The 19,427-nt window shown below is 37.1% G+C and overlaps 2 protein-coding genes and 2 pseudogenes across 5 annotated transcripts; 3 read left to right on the plus strand and 1 right to left on the minus strand.

The window, feature by feature from the left end:
* The first annotated feature begins 325 nt into the window (after nt 1-325).
* LOC104760163 (putative disease resistance protein At5g47250 pseudogene) lies at nt 326-5,926 on the plus strand (annotated as a pseudogene). Its single transcript, XR_015588059.1, has 10 exons — nt 326-3,127; nt 3,202-3,547; nt 3,638-3,723; nt 3,853-4,007; nt 4,117-4,242; nt 4,336-4,717; nt 4,807-4,963; nt 5,057-5,200; nt 5,307-5,514; nt 5,619-5,926. The product of XR_015588059.1 is annotated as a putative disease resistance protein At5g47250 pseudogene (transcript).
* Nucleotides 345-5,755, plus strand: LOC147921295 (lysine--tRNA ligase, cytoplasmic-like; annotated as a pseudogene). Its single transcript, XR_015588058.1, has 11 exons — nt 345-2,657; nt 2,996-3,127; nt 3,454-3,547; nt 3,638-3,723; nt 3,853-4,007; nt 4,117-4,242; nt 4,336-4,717; nt 4,807-4,963; nt 5,057-5,200; nt 5,307-5,514; nt 5,619-5,755. The product of XR_015588058.1 is annotated as a lysine--tRNA ligase, cytoplasmic-like (transcript).
* A 470-nt stretch (nt 5,927-6,396) lies between the features above and the next one.
* Nucleotides 6,397-8,456, plus strand: LOC109130428 (putative F-box/FBD/LRR-repeat protein At4g13965). Its single transcript, XM_019239936.2, has 4 exons — nt 6,397-6,515; nt 6,595-7,486; nt 7,565-7,696; nt 7,787-8,456. The coding sequence occupies exons 1-4, from the start codon at nt 6,505-6,507 to the stop codon at nt 8,069-8,071; spliced, it is 1,320 nt and encodes a 439-aa protein (XP_019095481.2). The 5' UTR covers nt 6,397-6,504; the 3' UTR covers nt 8,072-8,456.
* Nucleotides 8,118-10,265, minus strand: LOC104763017 (nudix hydrolase 8). 2 transcript variants are annotated; one of them, XM_087500023.1, is made up of 6 exons: nt 9,740-10,265; nt 9,345-9,622; nt 9,173-9,238; nt 8,812-9,081; nt 8,569-8,712; nt 8,118-8,454 (listed from the first exon to the last, which is right to left on the minus strand). In XM_087500023.1, exons 1-6 carry the CDS (start codon nt 9,858-9,860, stop codon nt 8,230-8,232), a joined length of 1,104 nt encoding a protein of 367 aa, XP_087356149.1. In that variant the 5' UTR covers nt 9,861-10,265; the 3' UTR covers nt 8,118-8,229. The 2 variants fall into 2 exon arrangements, with proteins under 2 accessions (XP_087356149.1, XP_087356150.1); XM_087500024.1 differs by lacking the exon at nt 9,173-9,238 and having other exon boundaries at nt 9,740-10,220.
* Nucleotides 10,266-19,427: the final 9,162 nt, after the last annotated feature.

The following is a 19,427-nucleotide window of genomic DNA, read 5'->3' on the forward strand; positions in this document are numbered from 1 at the left end:
AGCAGCTAGAAGCGTAAAAGACAAGAAACTTAGGATCTGCAGAACCTTTAGTAGCTTGTCGATAATTCTTGTTTGAACAGAGAATTCGAACAAGAGTTTGAAAAAGTAATTCTCTTTTTATTAATCAAAAACCGAAGAACAATAAAGCTCCAAATCCTCTACTTATACTACTTGTGCAATAAACTAAATAAAAACCCTAAGCTAATGTCGGTAAATTAACGAACACAAAAGGAAATAATTAAACAACCAAAAGCCCACAAATAAACCAAAACTAGAACTCTCGCTTCAGCCCAGGAAAGTGTGTAGTTACGGCTTTTAGATTTTGCTACTCTCAATACCTGAGCGCACAAACAAAAATATGAGTTGGTGTTGGCCGGTTGTTGAGCCGTGTTATAACTCCGCTCTGTCTTACTTTTTGTGTAAAGGTCGGTCACATATGGAAATTGAAGAAAAATCTTGTCTTGTTGAGGAGTGCTGAACGGGATGAATGTTTTAAACAGAGTCAATGCTGGGGAGCTTAAGGGTGAGCAACGCCTTGCTACTGTTGATAAGTGGCTTTCACTTGTCCAGACCATTGAGACTCACACCTATCTCTTAATTGATCTTGCTTCCTCTCGTACTGCTTCCTCTTCTTCTCAGGATCACCGTCTCTCAACATCTGGCTGCTGGTTCTCTACCTGCGACCTAGCCCAAGAGGTATTCAACAAGTTGACTCAAGTTCAAAGCCTCCCCGGTCAATGGTTTCAAGATGTGACTGAGCAACCTCCTCCTCCTGTGGTTCAAGTGAGGCTTTGCCACCAAACTGTTGGTTTTGATGCCACGCTGGAGAAGACTTGGGAAACTCTCAGGAAAGATGATTTTAGAATGATGGGAATCTACGGTATGGGAGGCGTTGGCAAAACTACCCTCCTCACTCTAATCAACAACAAGTTCGTTGGAGTCAAGAATGAGTTTGATGTTGTTATTTGGGTCGAGTCCTCCAAAGATGTTGACGTCGACAGGATTCAAGATGCGATTGGGGAAAGGTTACAAATCTGTGACAGTAACTGGTCTACACACTCAAGAACCAAGAAAGCTGGTGAAATAAGCAGGGTTTTAAGACAGATAAAGCCCCGGTTCGTTCTGTTATTAGATGACTTATGGGAGGAAGTGAGTTTAACAGCAATCGGGTATTGCTAATCAATAAGCAAGTTTTGAAGCTAAGCTATGATAATTTAGAAATAAAAGACGCCAAGTGTTTCGGGTATTGTGCTTTGTTTCCCAAGGCATATTATATCAAACAAGATGAGCTGGTACAGTATTGGATAGGTGAGGGTTTCATAGATGAAAAAGACGGAAGAGAGAGAGCAAAGCATCGAGGTTATGAGATCATTGATACTCTTGTTGGGGCAGGTTTGTTGTTGGTGGATGGGGGGGAGTCTAATAAGAAAGTGTATATGCATGATATGGTCCGTGAGATGGCATTGTTGATAGTGTCTAAAATCAGGGATGGAGAAAGATTTCTTATGAAAACAGATGCTGGTTTAAGCCAGCTGCCTGATGTCACGGATTGGACAACCGTGACAAAGATGTCTCTCATCAACAATGAGATTAAGAGCATACCAGAAGATCCTGAATTTCCTGACCAGACAAATCTTGTAACCTTGTTCCTTCAAAACAACAAGTTGGTAGATATCGTTAGTAAGTTCTTTCTGGTCATGTCGACTCTGGTGGTTTTGGATCTATCTTGGAACCTCCAAATCACCGAGTTGCAAGGAATTTCGGAGTTGGTTTCTTTGCGGCTTCTCAACTTAAAAGGGACGAGTATAAAGTATCTGCCAGAAGGTTTAAGAGTCTTGACCAAATTGATTCACTTGAATTTGGAGTCCACGTCCAATCTTCGAAGCATCGGTCTGATTTCAGAATTAAAAAAGTTGCAGGTTTTAAGATTTTATGGTTCTGCTGCTGCATTAGATTGCTGCTTGCTGAAGATCTTGGATCAGTTGAAGGGTTTACAATTTTTGACCGTTACTGTGAATAACGATTCTGTTTTGAAAGAGTTTTTCAGAAGCAAAAGATTGGCAGGGATGACACATGGTCTATATCTCGAAGGACTTAAAATACCATTTGCAGACATTGGTGAGTTGAGTAGTCTTCACAAACTTGAAATGGTAAACTGCGATATCACAGAGTCAGAATGGGAAGGCCACAGAAGAGACCAGTGTGCTCCATCCACAGCATCCAATGAAATTTCTCCAATCAATCCATGGTTCAAGGATCTCACAGCTGTGGTAATAAACTCATGCATACATCTGAAAGATTTGACATGGCTGGTATATGCTGCGAAGCTCGAGTCTCTAAGCGTAGAATCCTCGCCTAAGATGACCGAATTAATAAACAAAGCGAAAGCTGAAGGTGTTGCTGGAGTGAATCCATTTCAAGAGCTACAAGTCCTTCGTCAACATTATTTGAAAGAACTAAGAAGCATCTATGGGAGTCAAGTCTCTTTTCCAAAACTGAAGCTGAACAAAGTCGAGATAGAAAATTGCCCGAATCTTCATCAACGCCCAATAGAAGAAAAACGATGATGATCTCATATAAGCTAGGCCGTTGAATGGGGATAGTGGAGGAGCTCAAGAGCGATTTTTTCCTACAGTCACACTTTGGCTCTCATCTTTGTATTGTCCTGTTCTTAAAACTTGTTTGTGTTCCTCTCTACTTGCTTGTTTTGTTAAGCTTTGCTGGTTTGTAAAAAGCGTGGATGACTTTAGTATTGTTAAGTTACTGCTATAACGAACTCGAAGTGATGGGTTGTAAAAAGCGTGGATCGGTTATGAAGAAAGATCCTATTCAAATGATTCTCAGACAAGGTTCAGATATTGTCGAGAAAGATGAAGAAGACTTTGAAACTGAAAATTTCCAATCTTTTTTTGGATTACATTTTTGTGCCATTTTTTTTTTTTATCTTTGTACTAAATTCTCTACAATCCTTTTTCTTGTGGGTGTTTTGAATCAGGTTCGGCTATTCAAAGTAGGAAAGCTATCCATGGATAATTCTACCTCTGTCAGTGATAAGCCTCTCAAGACATCGAAGAAGAAGGATACGATGAGGCAGAATCCAGTGGCAGCAGATGATGAGGATCCAACGGTACACAAATTAATCATCTGTTCAATTATTTATTTTCGTCTTTGTGCAATACTAGAATCAAATGCCTTTTGCAGCAATACTTGGAGAACAGAATCAAATATATTGAGCCAGAGATGGTTAAAGGGGAGAATCCATACCCTCACAAGTTTTCTGTGTCAATGTCAATTCCTGAATATATTAGCAAGTATGCTAGTTGTTTAAGCAATGGGAACATTTTGAAGATGCTCAAGTCTCTCTAGCTGCGATGTTTCAATCACACTCAATGCCCATTTGCCACTTGCTCTTTGCACTGAAAAGTAAGTGTTTTTTAAAATTACTTTTGTTAGGGCGGATAATGAGCAAACGATCTTCCTCTTCCAAGCTCTTCTTCTATGATCTACACGGTAATGATGTCAAGGTCCAAGTTATGGCTGATGCAAGGTGAATCTTTCTTTACCTGATTCTCCTCTTTTTCAACTTATTGCTCTTGAAAATATGGTTTTTTACTTGGGAAGTTTTTTCTTGTCCCAGTAAGTCTGGATTGGATGAAGATGTGTTTTCGAAGCTCCACTCGAATGTTAAGCGTGGTGATTTTGTTGGTGTCATTGGTTTTCCAGGTTTGTGCAGCCTTTTTGTTTCTATTATTCATTCATTCACGTAGCCTCTTTGTTTCTATTATTCATTCATTCATGTAGCCTATCCTGTCATCTTTTTTCACTATGCACACAATCACTCTAACATTTCAGGAAAAACAAAGAGGGGAGAGTTGACTATCTTCTCGCAATCATTCATTGTTCTGTCCCATTGTCTCCACATGTTGCCGAGAAAGGCCGATAACGTCAATTCCAACTGGCATCCAGGTGAATCAAGAAATCCTGAAGCTAATATTCTGAAAGATCCGGTATGATCAGTTTTCTAAGGGCTATATATATAGATTCCTCAATTTGGATCAATTCCTCTCTGTATTTTCATGTTGCTGATGCTACTTTTCTCTGTTTTTGCTGTGTCAGGATTCTCGATTTCGCCTGCGTTTTCTTGACATGATGTTGAACAAGGAGGTACGCTAGATAATTACGGCCAAAGCTAATGTCACTGACTACATCCGCACTTTCCTGAAAAATAAAAATTTCTTGGAGGTTCTATGTTTTCTCATTTTCTTACCAAAATATATTTCACTACCTTCCCTTTAGATTGTGGCTTATGGTTCAAGTGTTCTTTTACCCCTGCAGTTTGTGACGCCTATCATGAACATAAATGCTGGTGGAGCAGCTGCCAGACCCTTTGTGATACACATCACAATAATCTGGACATGTATCTTTACATGCGTATCCCACCTGAACTCTTTCTAAAGCAACTTGTTGTCGGTGGATTTGACCGTGTTTTTGAGATAGGAAATCAATTCAGGAATGAGGGTATTGACATGACACACAATCCGGAGTTCACCACTTGCGAGTTCTATATGGCTTATGCAGACTACTATGACTTGATGGAAATGACCGAGGATATGTTGAGTGGTATGGTAAAGGAACTTACAGGTGGTTACAAAATCAAGTATCATGCTAATGGATATGATAAGGAGCCAATTGAAATCGACTTTACTCCTCCATTTAGGTTTGATTTATACCTCACAAAACTTTCCGTGGGAGCTTATCTGTGGTGGTTAATATAATATGCATCACTTTTGTTTTGTTTTTTGGTAGGAGGATTGAGATGATAGCAGAGTTAGAGAAGGTGGCTAACCTCAATATACCAAAAGACTTGGCTAGTGAAGAAGCTAACAAATATCTGGTTGATGCATGTGCGAGGCTTCATGTCATATGCCCTCCTCCTTTGACAACAGCTCGTCTTTTGGATAAAGTAAAAACTCTTCTGTCTCCCTCCTCCCTCCTCCCTCCCTGTCTTCTGCAAACATCTAGAATAGGAAATTTAAATCTTTAATGTTGTCTGTAGCTTGTTGGAGAATTTCTTGAAGAAATGTGTGTGAACCCAACTTTCATCATCAACCATCCAGTGATCATGAGTCCCTTGGCAAAAAGGCACAGATCGGACAATGCTTTGACTGAAAGATTTGAGCTTTTCATAAACAAACATGAAGTAAGTAAAAAGGCTGATGATGATGAATTTGACTTAATCACACTACTTGCTTTCTTTAGAGGTTTGTTTGTTTGACTAGCAAGCATGTTATATATGTGAACCGCAGCTCTGCAATGCCTACACGGAGTTGAACAATCCAGTGGTTCAGCGCCAGCGCTGATTAGCTCAAGGATAGACAATCTGGAGACGATGAAGCAATGGTTTTAGATGAGACCTTTTGTAAAGCTTTGGAATATGGATTGCCTCCGACAGGTGGTTGGGGTTTGGGAATAGACAGACTTGCTATGCTCTTTACTGACTCCCTGAACATCAAGGTCAGTCTTTTTACTATGCAACAATGGTTCGAGAGGGTGGCTAACCATTGGTGAATGATTTATGTTTTTTGTGATAAAACTCATGATTCTAAACATTGTTGCAGGAGGTTATTACCTTCCCGGTTATGAGGCCACAAGACAAGCCAGCATCCGCTTGAGGTAGAACTAGGCTAAGTGGTAACGCAGTTGCAGTTGGTTATTCCCTTCTCGTTGATGAGGCCACAACACAAGCTAGCATCCATCCGCTTAAGGTAGAACTATTTGCTGACAAATGTTGAGTTCCTCTTTTGTTAACTGCGTTGGGATGTTCGATGTCGATGGGAAGCCCAACTACATTGTTCGTATCTACATAGAGATATGGTGTTGTTCACTTATAAATAATTTGCTCAATCCTAAAATTGATACTTAAAAAGAGTTTTCACTTTGAGTTTGGCAAGAAAAAAATATTGTAAACTAGAAGGATTACATACATATACGATTTCTACACACACATATATTACAAGAGAAAAGTCTCCATACTAAAATGAACGCAAATATATGTTACATTTTTAGATCCTCTTCATCAGAAAAAGGATTCTCAATACATAGTGATTATTATCCTTTCTCCTCTTATACTCCATCAAGCTTCTCCAAAAACAGATCAATCTCTTGGACTGTAGGAACCCGGACTCCGTCTCAAAGATGTGAAAAAAGTTCGCAAACTTGAAATGGTAAACTGTGATATACTCCAATTATTCTGGTCTGCGTTTGGTTTAGTTCGGTTCTTACAATTATGTAGTCCGGTTTGGTTCAATCCGGTTAATGATCGGTTCATACTGAAATTTGCAATAAAATTGGAACAGAAACCTGAAACCTGATATTTTTTGGAAATTTTACTGAGGATCTTCTCTTCCTCCGCAGCTTCCTCCCTCCTCCGAAGCCCTAGCGTCGACCATCATAGTTCGATCAGCATTAGTGTATCTAACAAGCAACGCTGCTCTCATCTCTTCAATGAAACGACGGTACGGTCTCTTGTAACCATGTATATATAAAGCTCCCAAACTCAAGAAACCCAAACTCATGGTTTTGTTCAATTTCTAGTGTTAAAAGTAAGAGTAAACGAGCTGTTGTGAAGGAGGACAGACTTACTCAACTTCCTGAAGCTCTGATTGTGCAAATACTGTCTCTGCTTCCAACAAAAGATGCCGTAGCCACTACTGCTCTGTCTAAACAATGGCACTCTCACTGGAAGAAGGTACCTGTCCTCATGTTTGATTCTTGCGATCACAAACGTAAACTCGGGAATTTTTCAAAGGATGTTTGCAAATCTCTGCTATCACATAAAGCTCCAGTGCTACAAAGTTTACATCTTGAAGTTGATTTGGATACATGTACTGCCATGGATATTGGGATATTGCTTGGAATCGCATTCGGACGCGATGTGCGTAAGCTCTTACTTGACGTGTACCCCAAGATTAGGAGGAAGAATACTAGGCCATTCAGTTTCCTTCCGACCTTGTTGTATACATGTAAAACACTAGAGACCTTGATACTTAGGTTTCATGCCCTTGTCGATGTCTCTTCTCAGATTTGTCTCAAGTCCCTCAAGACTCTGCATCTTGATTATATGTATTACAAAGACGACAAATCAGTGCGTAACCTGTTATCTGGCTGCCCTTGTCTTGAAACTCTGGTCGTGAGACGAGCTTCTTGTGGCGATGGTATCAAATCTTTCGCTATTGAGGTGCCATCTTTGCAGAGTCTATCAGTTCATGATGAAAATGACGGAGTAGACCATTGGAAATACGTGATTAATGCTCCTTCTTTGAAATCCTTGCACATTGATTTGGAGAAGGGTCCTGAAGTTTGTCTAAGTGAGTCTTCTCTGAAGCTGGTAGAGGCGAAAATTTCATGTGAAACAATCAGTGAGAAGCTTTTGCGATCTCTAACTTCAGTCAAAATGCTTTCTTTGCTCTTTTGGTCACCCTTGGAGGTAACTTTTTCTTTTTTAACTGACTTGTTTTGTTATGACATTGTTATTGTACTAATAATACTGCATCATTGCTCGTAGTATCCTACTGGTGGTATCTTCTATCGGTTGGTAGATTTGGAGATATATACAGGTAAACCGGCATGGTGGAATCTACTTATGTTCATGCTCGATACTTCGCCTAAACTACGAGTCCTCAAGCTACTCATCGATGTACGCATCTGTAAAGTTCGCTTTTCTACAAGTTTTTGGTTTGATGATCTAATATAATGTATGCAATGTTACATTGTGTTTTACCCTCAGAAATGGCATAAGGTTGGAGATCATGTGGTCTGTGAGAAATGGAATCAACCAAAGACTGTTCCTGAATGTTTGTTGCTCCATCTCGAGACATTTGTGTGGGAAGGCTACCAGGGGAAACGCAAAGAAGAGAAAGAGGTAGCGAAATATATACTAAGGAACGCAAGTCGTTTGAAAAAGGTAACGTTCTCCGAAACGAATTGTAGTTCGGAAGATAGACTTGAGATGATAAAAGAGTTGGAAAGAGTAGTCAAGACTTCGGATTCATGTCAGTTTGAGTTTAAATGAAGAGTCTTTGATTTGGATTCTGCTTTTTTGATTTTAATACAATAGATTTTGCCGAGAAACTATTACTATTTACTATACTGAAGAGTGTAAATACAATACACATTACATGTGAATAAGTATATACAGCATTTTGTTTGGTTCGGTTTGATCCGTTCTATTTATAAGAAATCAGTGTTACAATTGGAGTTGGAAGGATCATGATCATCATCAACAACATTGTAATAGAGAGAAGAAGGTTTGCCATCAAAAGTAGAGACAAGTTGATGGGGAGAAAGACCGCAGTACCGATGGCTTAATCTCGCCTCGCAGATTTCAATCACTCTTTGAAACATTTTATCTTCTCTGATCATCGGTTGCTCCACAAACTCCACCAATGGCATCCACTGAAAACACACAAAAACAATAATCTTTTAGCATGTGCAACAGGAGCATTCCAACTACGCGCGACCTCCAAAACAGTTTGAGACTCTTAGTTGAAAATTTCTGATTACATTTACCTTTGCGGCTTTGATCTCAAGACTATCGATGATTATCTTATCAGAGAGAGGTCTCAACATACAGATGAAGAACAGATCAGATTTCTCAAACGCAACGTTGTGAGCATGTCTGAAAGCTATAACCTCTAAGAACTCTGTATCTACCTAAAGAACACAACACAAACAAGGCCAAATATGGTTATGATCTTGGGAATTTTTAAATTAAAAATCAAGATTTATACTAATGTTCTCTGATCTAATTACCCCAGTTTCTTCCTTCACTTCTCTTACAGCACCAGAGAAAATCTCTTCAGATTCATTAATAAACCCTGTTGGTAACTTCCATAGACCTGTAATCGATGGAGCACAGTACTTTTCTTGTACCACAAGCACCTCTTTATGTTGATTTAATACAAAACCTCCAACACCGACTTGATGTGAAGCATTTGCAGGAAGCATACTAGGTTCCTCCTCCGGTATCCAATATGTTAACATCACATATCCTTTCTCTGCATGATGATACTCAAAACCTTCCTGCAAAAATCCACAAAACATCATTAACTTGCATAAACAAATCAACTCTGCTTTATCAGACAAGATCAAGCACCATTTTCATATTGTTTACCTTTATAGCTATTGGGACTAATTCTGATTGTTCCACAGGTAACTTTAACCAAACTCCTTTCTTCCCCTACAAAATTTCCCCCCCCCCCCCCCCCAATGGATAAAATTGGTCAAAGATAAATGACTTTTTAGTAAAAAAGGGGTTTATGATTTCTACAGGGTTTTTAGTTTACCTTTCTTCTCCAGTCGGAAAGAGAAGCTCGAAGAATAGAAGCGAAAGCGTAAGGATTTGATGGTAATTTTTCAGGATCAACGATTACTCCACCATACGCATCATCATTAGCATCAAGTAATAATCCTTCTTTAACAGAACTGATGAGTGTTCTGCTTTTTAGATTTACTCCGTTGATCTTGTAACCTGAATCTGAACTAGTTGCAGCTATGCGTTCTCCATAAGCAAATTGGCTCTTTGTGTTGGTATCACTTGATGATATTGCCCTTGGCCCTTCAACTTTTCATCCAAATGCAGAGGAATTTATAAATCATTTTTAAAAATTATCCAAAAAAAATAAATATAAAGAAATGAAATTATTGTGAAGAGGAAGTGATTTTTAGGTGTTATTATTACCTCTGGAAGAACAGAACTTTGGAGACATTGGAACACCAGAAAATGGCTGTCTGAAACTGTGCATAAAACCCAAATGTGTTCTTCCAATAACAGTAACCTCAGAGACAGAGATAGAATCCATTGGAGATCAAAGAAGATCTCGAACTTAGATCTATGTGGGAAAAAAAAAGGTTTACTATAAATGGAAAGCGATTAAAGAACTTAGAAGTTGCTTACAAGCGATTGAGCAGATTATAAATCTTAAATAAGAATGAAATGAAGAAGAAAGAGAAATTTATGTAATGAGAGATTTTTTTTAGGCACACTTATAATGTGTGGTGTAAAGTGAATCGAGTGGTTAAGTGAGAAATGAGAAAAGGAAAGCCAAGAACAGTTTCAATATCTTACATCAAGAGACAAAATACACGTGAATTTCTTCTTGAGCTACGTTTTTTATTTTTCAACCGACCAGATATATTACAATTACAAACCCTATTAAGATATGTACATTTTCTTCTAAGTACTTCATATATAGCTAAAGCTACGTGTTTTTCTTTTCATTTGGTTGGATAAAGACATATAGGCTACGTGTTGTGTCTATCTATTACAATAAATAATGTCTTGGGGATTTTATACAGTTTTTAAAAGGAACATAAAATATCTTATATAGAATCTATTTTACATAAAATGTAACAAAACATCCTTTAATAATACACCAACTCAATTATATATAGTGAAATGGATGGAGTATTATTTTGAAACATTATGCTTTATAATGTTTTCTTAATTAACTATTAGGTTAATAAAATATTCCAAAGCTTTTGGAAATAAACTTACACGATAGTGGCAGGATTTTGAATTCAAATTAACAAAGTAAAAGTAAATTAGTGTACGAAAAATATAGGAGTGTTAGGAAATAGGATATTCGGTAGTATATAAGATCTGTAGTACGAAAAATCTTAGGCAGTATATCTTAGGCAGTATATATTATGTAAATATTCTCTACTTGTGCATCAAGTCTTGTGTAAACTATATATAATCTTGGTTCGTGAATAATAAACGAAACACTTTTCTCCAAGATTTACATGGTATCATAGTCACTAAACAAAACCCTAAAATTCTAAACTTCTCAGCCGTTTTACTACAGATTTTCTACTATCTAAACTATGAACGATACATCATCTGCCCTTTCTACTATTCCTACTACTACTAAGGTCTCCATCACATCTTCTCCATACAACCTCTCCTCCAATGATCAACCACATCACGTTCTTACTCCGTTTCTTCTTAACGGCAAAAACTATGAAAAGTGGTCTAAGCTTGCCCGTAATAACTTAGCAGCCAAGCATAAATTTGGTCTCGTTGATGGATCTCTACTCAAACCTGATGTTAGTTCCCCTGACTATCAACGATGGGTCCAGGTTAACTCGATGTTGTGTGGTTGGCTGTATGCAAGCTTGGATCCCAAGGTCCAAAAGGTAATCTCATTCGTCGATAATGCCAAAATCTTTTGGGATAATCTCCGTGTTCGGTATTCTATCGGGAATGCTTCTTGTGTTCATCAAATCAAATCCTCCATTGCTAGCTGTGCTCAAGACGGACAGAGTGTTGCTGACTATTTCGGCAAGCTCAAGGTCATGTGGGACGATCTTGATGATTTTGAGCGCTTTATTGATTGCTGTTGCAGCTCCCCGTCTTATCCTGAACGTCTTAAGCAGCAAATACGCCGAGATCTCGAGCGTATACACCAATTTCTCATGGGTCTTGATGCTTCTCGGTTTGGTACTACACGTACCAACATTCTTGGTCATCTCAATCGAGATGGCGACATGAATCTTGATCAAGTTTACTCTGAAGTTATTGCTGAAGAAAGACATCTAATTGTTGCTCGCTCTAAGGAAGAACGACTAGATGCAATTGGCTTTGCCGTCAAAACAGGGGTTAATGCCATTGCCTCCGTTACTCGTCTCAACACCGGACCGTGTACACATTGCGGTCATACTAATCACTCCGTTGATACCTGTTTTGAACTTCATGGGGTTCCCGATTAGTGGATCAAGAAGCATGGTGATTCCAGAGGAGGCTCTCGTTTTGACTCTACTCGCGGTCGTGGTCGTGGTTCTAACCGCGGTCGTTCTTTTCCTTCTTACCGAGCTAACAATGCTCAAGCTGTTAATGAGGCTGAGTTTCCTGATCTACCCGGTGTCACACAGGAGACGTGGTCCGCAATTGTGAGCTTGTTGAAATATGACCAATCAACAAGCCATGATAAATTATCTGGTAAGAGTTCTTGCGTTGAGTTTTTTACTTGACTCTGGTGCATCACACCATATGACCGGAGCCGATGATCTTCTTGAGGATATTCATGACATTCCTTGCAGTATTATTGTTCTTCCCAATGGGAAACACACGTTTGCCACAAAAGAAGGAACAATGATTCTTGGTGATCACGTTCGCCTACATCGTGTTCTCTATGTTCCCGATCTCTCATGCACCCTTATCTCGTTAGCACGTCTTTTGCATGAGATGTCGTGTTTTGCTTTGTTCACTGAATAAGGTTTGTGTTCTACAGGACCGTACTTTGAAGATGCTGATTGGCGCAGGTGAAGAGAGAGATGGGGTTTATCATTTTTGAGGTGCAGTTTCAGCAAATGTTCACAATGTCAAGAAATCTACCAAGACTCTTTGGCATGAGCGTTTGGGACACCCATCTACGAAAGTTCTATCAAGTTTTTTATCTACTTTACAAGATTCCGAACACATTATTAGTGATAACAATGATTTTTGCGAAGTTTGTATTCAAGCTAAACAAACAAGATTGGTTTTTCCCGAAAGTACTAATAAGCAGAGGCAGTTTTTTCTTTGATACATTGTGATGTCTGGAGACCATACAAACTTGCTTCTACTTGTGGAGCACACTATTTTCTTACCATTGTGGATGATCATTCTAGGGCTGTATGGACTTATCTCCTTCTCGCCAAAAGCGAAGTTGCTACTCATCTCAAACAGTTTGTGGCCATGGCTACTCAACAGTATGGTAAAAAGATCAAAGTTGTTCGTAGTGATATTGGAAGTGAGTTTCTTGCTCTCCGCAATTTCTTCAAAGATCATGGAATTCTCCATCAAACCTCCTGTGTTTATACCCCGCAACAAAATGAAAGAGTTGAGCGCAAACATCGTCACATTCTCAACATGGCCCGTTCTTTACTCTTCCAAGCTAATCTACCACTAAAGTTTTGGGGCGAAAGTGTTCTCACCGCGGCATATTTAATCAACCGAACACCTACTCCTCTCCTTCACGGCAAAACTCCATATGAGGTTCTTCTTTCTACAACCCCGCATTTTGATCATCTACGGGTTTTTGGTTGTTTATGTTTTGCCAAACGACACACGACTCATCATGATAAATTTCAAGAGCGAGGACGAAAATGCATTTTTCTTGGTTATCCTCACACTCAAAAAGGTTGGCGTGTTTACGACTTGGAGAGTCATGATCTCTTTGTTTCTCGAGATGTCCTTTTTCATGAAGCCGTGTTTCCATATTCTCCCGCTGTTGCTTCCTCTATTTCGCAAGATGTTTCTCCGGTAATGCCAACTGCCTCTGTCTCTAATGACGAATTTGTTGATGAGATTTTACCATTATCTCTTGAAAACAGGGGGAGTTCAACGTCTGTGGTGCTTCCACCTGTTTCGTCTCCTACTACCGAATCTGCTCCTACCAAAGACTCTAAATCTGTTTCTACCAAAGACTCCGCTGCTACTACCACTGATTCAGTTTCTGCTACTGACACTGTTTTGAATGAGACTGATGGTAACTTCGATCTTGGTACTGAATCACTTGGACGAGGTTTTCGCAAGAAAACAAAGTCTACTCGCTTAGAACCTTATGTAACTTATTCTGCACGTAATGATGAAACCCTCATCTCTCTCAAACCTACGACCTCTTCATAATCTTCTGGTACGTGTTTCTATCCTCTCACACATTATGTATCGTCTGACAAGTTTAGTTCTGCGCATCAGAAGTTTCTTGCAGCTGTGACTCTGGTCGATGAACCTGTTACTTATAAGCAAGTTGTTCAAATTCTTGGCATGATGCAATGAGGAAAGAGATTGATGCTTTAGAACTGAACGAGACCTGGACTCTTGAACATCTTCCACCGGATGTCAAAGCTCTTGGTTCTAAATGGGTTTATCGTCTTAAGTTTAACGTGGATGGTACGCTAGAACGGTATAAGGCGCGTTTAGTTGCACTTGGAAATCATCAAAAAGAGGGAGTTGATTTCTCTGATACATTTGCACTTGTTGCCAAGTTACCAACGGTTCGTACTCTCCTTGGTGTAGCTGCCATTAAGAATTGGGAACTTCACCAAATGGATGTTTATAATGCCTTTTTACATGGTGATCTTGATGAAGATATCTACATGAAACCGCCTCCGGGATGTAATCCTGCAGACCCAACACTTGTTTGCAAGCTCAAGAAATCTATCTACGGTCTTCGTCAGGCCCCGCGTTGTTGGTTTTCCAAGTTATCTACCGCTTTGCTTGACTACGAGTTTATTCAATCTCATAAAGATAACTCTCTTTTTACATATCGACGAGGCAAGGTCTTTCTCCACGTTCTTGTCTATGTTGACGACTTAATCATCTGTGGTGATGACTCGGTAGTTCTTACCTCCTTTAAATCACATTTGAGTCGTTATTTCAAGATGAAAGACCTTGGTATGTTGAAGTATTTTCTCGGTATTGAAGTAGCTCGCAGACCTAATGGCATTTTTTTTATCTCAACGAAAGTATTTTCTTGACATTATTGATGAATGTGGTCTTTCTGGTTCCTGTCCGGCTGAGTCTCCTTTAGAACAAAACCATAAATTGTTGTCTTCTAAGAGTGCTCCGTATTCTGCTCTGGATCAATATCGTCGTTTAGTGGGACGACTTGTCTATCTTACGCATACTCGGCCTGAGCTGAGTTATGCTGTTAACATACTTGCTCAGTTTATGCAAACACCTCTTGTGGATCATTGGGAGGCGGCTCAACGTGTGGTGCGTTATTTAAAGTCTTGTCCCGGACAAGGCATTGTTCTCTCTTCCACGGCCTCTCTTCAAGTTAATGCCTACTGTGATTCGGATTACAATACATGTCTTGCTTCTCGGTGGTCCTTGACTGGTTATATGGTTATGCCTTGCAATTCACCGCTCATTTGGAAAACAAAGAAGCAGAAGTGTGTGTCTCTTTCTTCCGCTGAATCTGAATATCGAGCCATGGTTATGACTTGTACCGAACTTCTATGGCTTAATGAGATTTTACAATTTCTTGGTGTTGAGCATAGTCGTCCTATGCGTTTATTTTGTGACAATGAGGCTGCTCTTCATATCGCCACCAATTCGGTCTTCTATGAACGCACGAAGCATATCGAGAGTGATTGTCATTTCATTCGTGATGAGATTACTTCTGGTACTATTGCAACTGCTTATGTTAACACTCACGAACAACCTGCTGACATTTTCACAAAAGCTTTGGGACGTGATCAATTTCAGTACTTACTGTCCAAGTTCGGCGTTCTCAACTTACACGCTCCATCTTGAGGGGGAGTGTTAGGAAATAGGATATTCTCTATATCTTAGGCAGTATATATTATGTAAATATTCTCTATTTGTGCATCAAGTCTTGTGTAAACTATATATAATCTTGGTTCGTGAATAATAAACGAAACACTTTTCTCCAAGATTTACAAGGAGAACAAAAAAATAGGAATCAATAAGTTAGGTATCAGAGAATCTTTAACAAGTTTAAGAGAGTTGTCTGTACGAAAGAATCTTCATGAGTTCAAGGATATAGATAAAACGGATATTAGTATCTCGATGATCCGATCCCTCTCCTTCAAGAAGAGGGTCTCTCTTCCTCAACAGTCAACACTAGTCTTTCATAATCTCGTTCGTTGATCTAGAAATAAAGCGTGTATGTACCCCTCAGGCAGTAATCGACGAGAGTGGGATAATACAGCATCTGGTTGTTGCTCAAGCTTACGTGGATATGGGCCTTGGTGACTTAGATATCTTGTCCTTTCTGTTTTATATTTAGTAAATTAATAATAAAAGTTTACAATATGTACTTGGATTTTTTATTTGTGATCAATGATCATGTTGGGGGAAATGAATAGGGTTCTAAATACTTGTAATGATTTACGTGTATACAATTTTGTTTCGACATTGGATAACATTGGCCTCACTTTTTTTTCTTCCGACAAACCAAATATATTATATCATAGAGCGAGAGTTTACAAGATACAAATAGTTTGCTAAATATGTAAAGATTTACTTATTTTATGAAGTTTTTACCACAAAAATATGTATGTAAATAATTAACGATGAGATAGTACTAAGTTTGCGTTATGGACAATGATGACGTTTAGAAAAATAAAATGCAATAATTGGAAATTATGGAAGGATTAGGTATTGTCCACGTAGGATAATTAGGTAACCTGATGAAGTGCATGATGATCCACATTCGTGATAACATTGCGTCTTCCATTACAATTTAAATAAGTTTAACAATTTGAGTTTGTTTGGATAATGATGTAATGCCAACCATCATCATTCCCGGTCGGATTTTTCAAATAAATATGTTTGGATATTGAATAGTTGTAGGATGACGAACCACAATAGCGGATCCAGGATGAATTTTAAACAAGGTTAAGCACAAGTAAAAAAAATTTTGATTTGGATAAATGTATTTTTTTTCTCAATAACCATTAGGGAAATTTAAAAATTTGCCCTTGTTTGTACATAGGTCCGCCACTGACTAACCATTTTATGGTACTCTATATATCCCTTTATAATAAAACAAAAGTACACAACATTGTTTTATATACTATATAATTTTAATAAGTTGGTTACAAATAGGTTATATATTAATGATATCTTAATTGGTTACAAATATGTTATACCTAAAATCTTAAAGAGAATATTCTAAAGAATCGTATCATCTAACTTACTATATTAATTTTCTTTATTAAATTATTCATCAAATAAAATAATTTGATATATAACTAAACATATTAATTTGTTAATTATCATTATACTTCACCTCTCATTTTTATATATGAGTCTATTTTGTGAAACAAATAAATTATCATATTATGTATTATAATTAAAAAGTAGTTTTATTTTTGGATCTACCATAAGTTGAATTTTTGAAAACAAATATAAATTGTTCAATCTATAAAATATTCAAGCTTTAGTAATATTATTATTTAAAAATAATATCTACTGAATTAAAAAATTTACTGAGTAACGGGTCAAAATTTGAATATTTAAATTCAATTTCATTTTTTGTTGAGTTTTATAATTTTATATAATATAATAAACTTCAAATAATTTATTTTGAAATATTTTTAATATATTGAAACTTGATATAAAAGTTAGAAACTATAAACACTCTAAATTGATTTGTTATAACAATGTCAATAATATGTCACTATAATATGAAAGAATTTCAAGAAACAATATATTAAATTACTCATAATAATAGCTCGCTTTTTAAAAACCAAATTTACAAAATTATGTCTTATAATAACATTCAAGTCATGATGTAGAATATACATTGTTGAAATAATCTCACAAATATAAGCTAACACAACATATAAAAATTTTATTTTAAAATATAAATATACAAAATTTTGTATAAAATAAATTTTAACCAGTGTTATAACACGCATACTTATCTAGAATCATTAACAATATAAAACTTACAAAATATGTGTCTTTTTTCAAGCCATTATATTTAGCATATGATTTTATTGCATAAAGTTTTCTCTAAAAAAACTTTTAAAAATAATCATATAAATTACAATATAAATAAAATGAATTTCAAAGCACGGGTCTTAATCTAGTAGAACATATATAATATTAGCCTAGTAATTTTAATATGCAAGTTATTTTGTGATCGATGCAGAAATCACATACTACTAGATTTTAACCCGCGGTACTCAGTATGCATATAATTTTTGTTATTATTTACATTTTTCTTTTCTAGTTAAATACTGGATGTTTTCCAAATAGAGTAATAATTAAATTTTTCGACCGTTTATACGACTGAATGTTTATATTAACTTTTTAACCCGCAATATATTTTATTATGATAATTTATTTGTTATATAACTCACATAACATAGATAGACAACATAGTCAAGATCTAGAACACAAGGCCCATTTATTAGTGTAATCAATGAGATAGTGTAGTGTTCTGATAAATATTACAAGACCCAACGAGATTCTTCGGTTTTAAATTCTTAATGGTCTTCCAAATTTATATGTCAAATACTAAAAATACGTAAGAGATTTAGCCGTACAAGAAGTATTCTTCTAGATAAAACATAAATGATATGGCTTTACATATTATTCGTCATGTGTTTTACCAAGTACGCAAAAGTCTACCCACGTGCGACATCATTTTGACCAAGTGTATCCATCATTCTTATCTTAAAGACAAAACTGAATCGACTTGTTCAGACTTGCGACATGTTCACGGTTCTGCATTTATTGTGTCTTCAACTCTCCCCAGTCAATTTCAGGAGTTTGAATACGTTCTTTTTTTATACGACGACGTTCGAGTTAGCTGATAAAATTCTTCAATGTCAAATTTGCATTGAATTATACTACTCATCTAATTCATTTTATACTAGTACTCATAATGAAATTCTTTAATGTCAATGTCAACTTATAAAATTCTTCAATGGGGTTGTTCGTTTGGATGCCGCAAGTACTTGCGGCTGCGATAAATGCAGGTATCGTTGTTTATTTTGTAGCCGCAAGCACTTACATCAAAACGCAGCAGCAAACGCAGCGTCTTGCGGCAAAAAAATTTGGATGTTAGTTAAATTCAGCGTTTGCGATTAAAAAGTAGTGTTAGATGTGGCAAATAACAAAAATACTTTTATTATTTTTGAGAAATCACAAATAAACCTAACCCTAAATCTTCATCGCTCCTTCTTCTCAGTCTCTCTTCACGGCGACGGCGAAGCTCCTTCTCTGTCTCTCTACACGGCGAAGCTCACCAAAGCTCGGCGTGAGCTCCTTCTTTACGACAAAGCTCCGATCTGATCTATCTCTCTCCAGTCTCCATATCTCTCTCTCAATCTATGAGTTTCTTCGTCTCTCTCTAATTCCCTCTCCATGTATATTGGTCTTTTGCTTCACTACACGACTTAATTTGGGATTTGAATTGTTGGGTTAGCATGATAAGGGTTAAAGATTCATTGGGTTAGCATGATTGATATGCTCAAATTTACCCTAGAGCTACTCTGTCAAATTAAGAGGTCACTGCAATACTTAGGGGTCGAATTCCACAAGGACTCAAGTCTACACAATAAATTATAGAGTTTTATAATTAAGCTAAACAAGTTGATTTAAATAAAGAAAAGCAAAACAAAATATTAAATAAAACTGTTGTAAATTCAGAAGATCAAAAAGCTAGGTCCAGAGAATTTCTCAGGAAATTACAAAATATTAAATCAATAAATTAATTAGGATTCAAGCAATTAAAAATCAGATCTAGAACTCTAAACTCTTTGGTAAAATAATTCAGTTCTCACTGCAAATATTATCTAAATTTAAAACCAGAAAATCCAAATCTCTTTGTAAAATTCTAGGTTAAAAATCAGCTTTAAAAACAGGTTTAGATTGTTCACAAAATTACTAAATCAAATCTCTT

Source organism: Camelina sativa, chromosome 18 (genome assembly GCF_030686135.1).
Source record: "Camelina sativa cultivar CO46 ecotype springtype chromosome 18, ASM3068613v1".
In the NCBI taxonomy this organism is placed as follows: domain Eukaryota; kingdom Viridiplantae; phylum Streptophyta; class Magnoliopsida; order Brassicales; family Brassicaceae; genus Camelina; species Camelina sativa.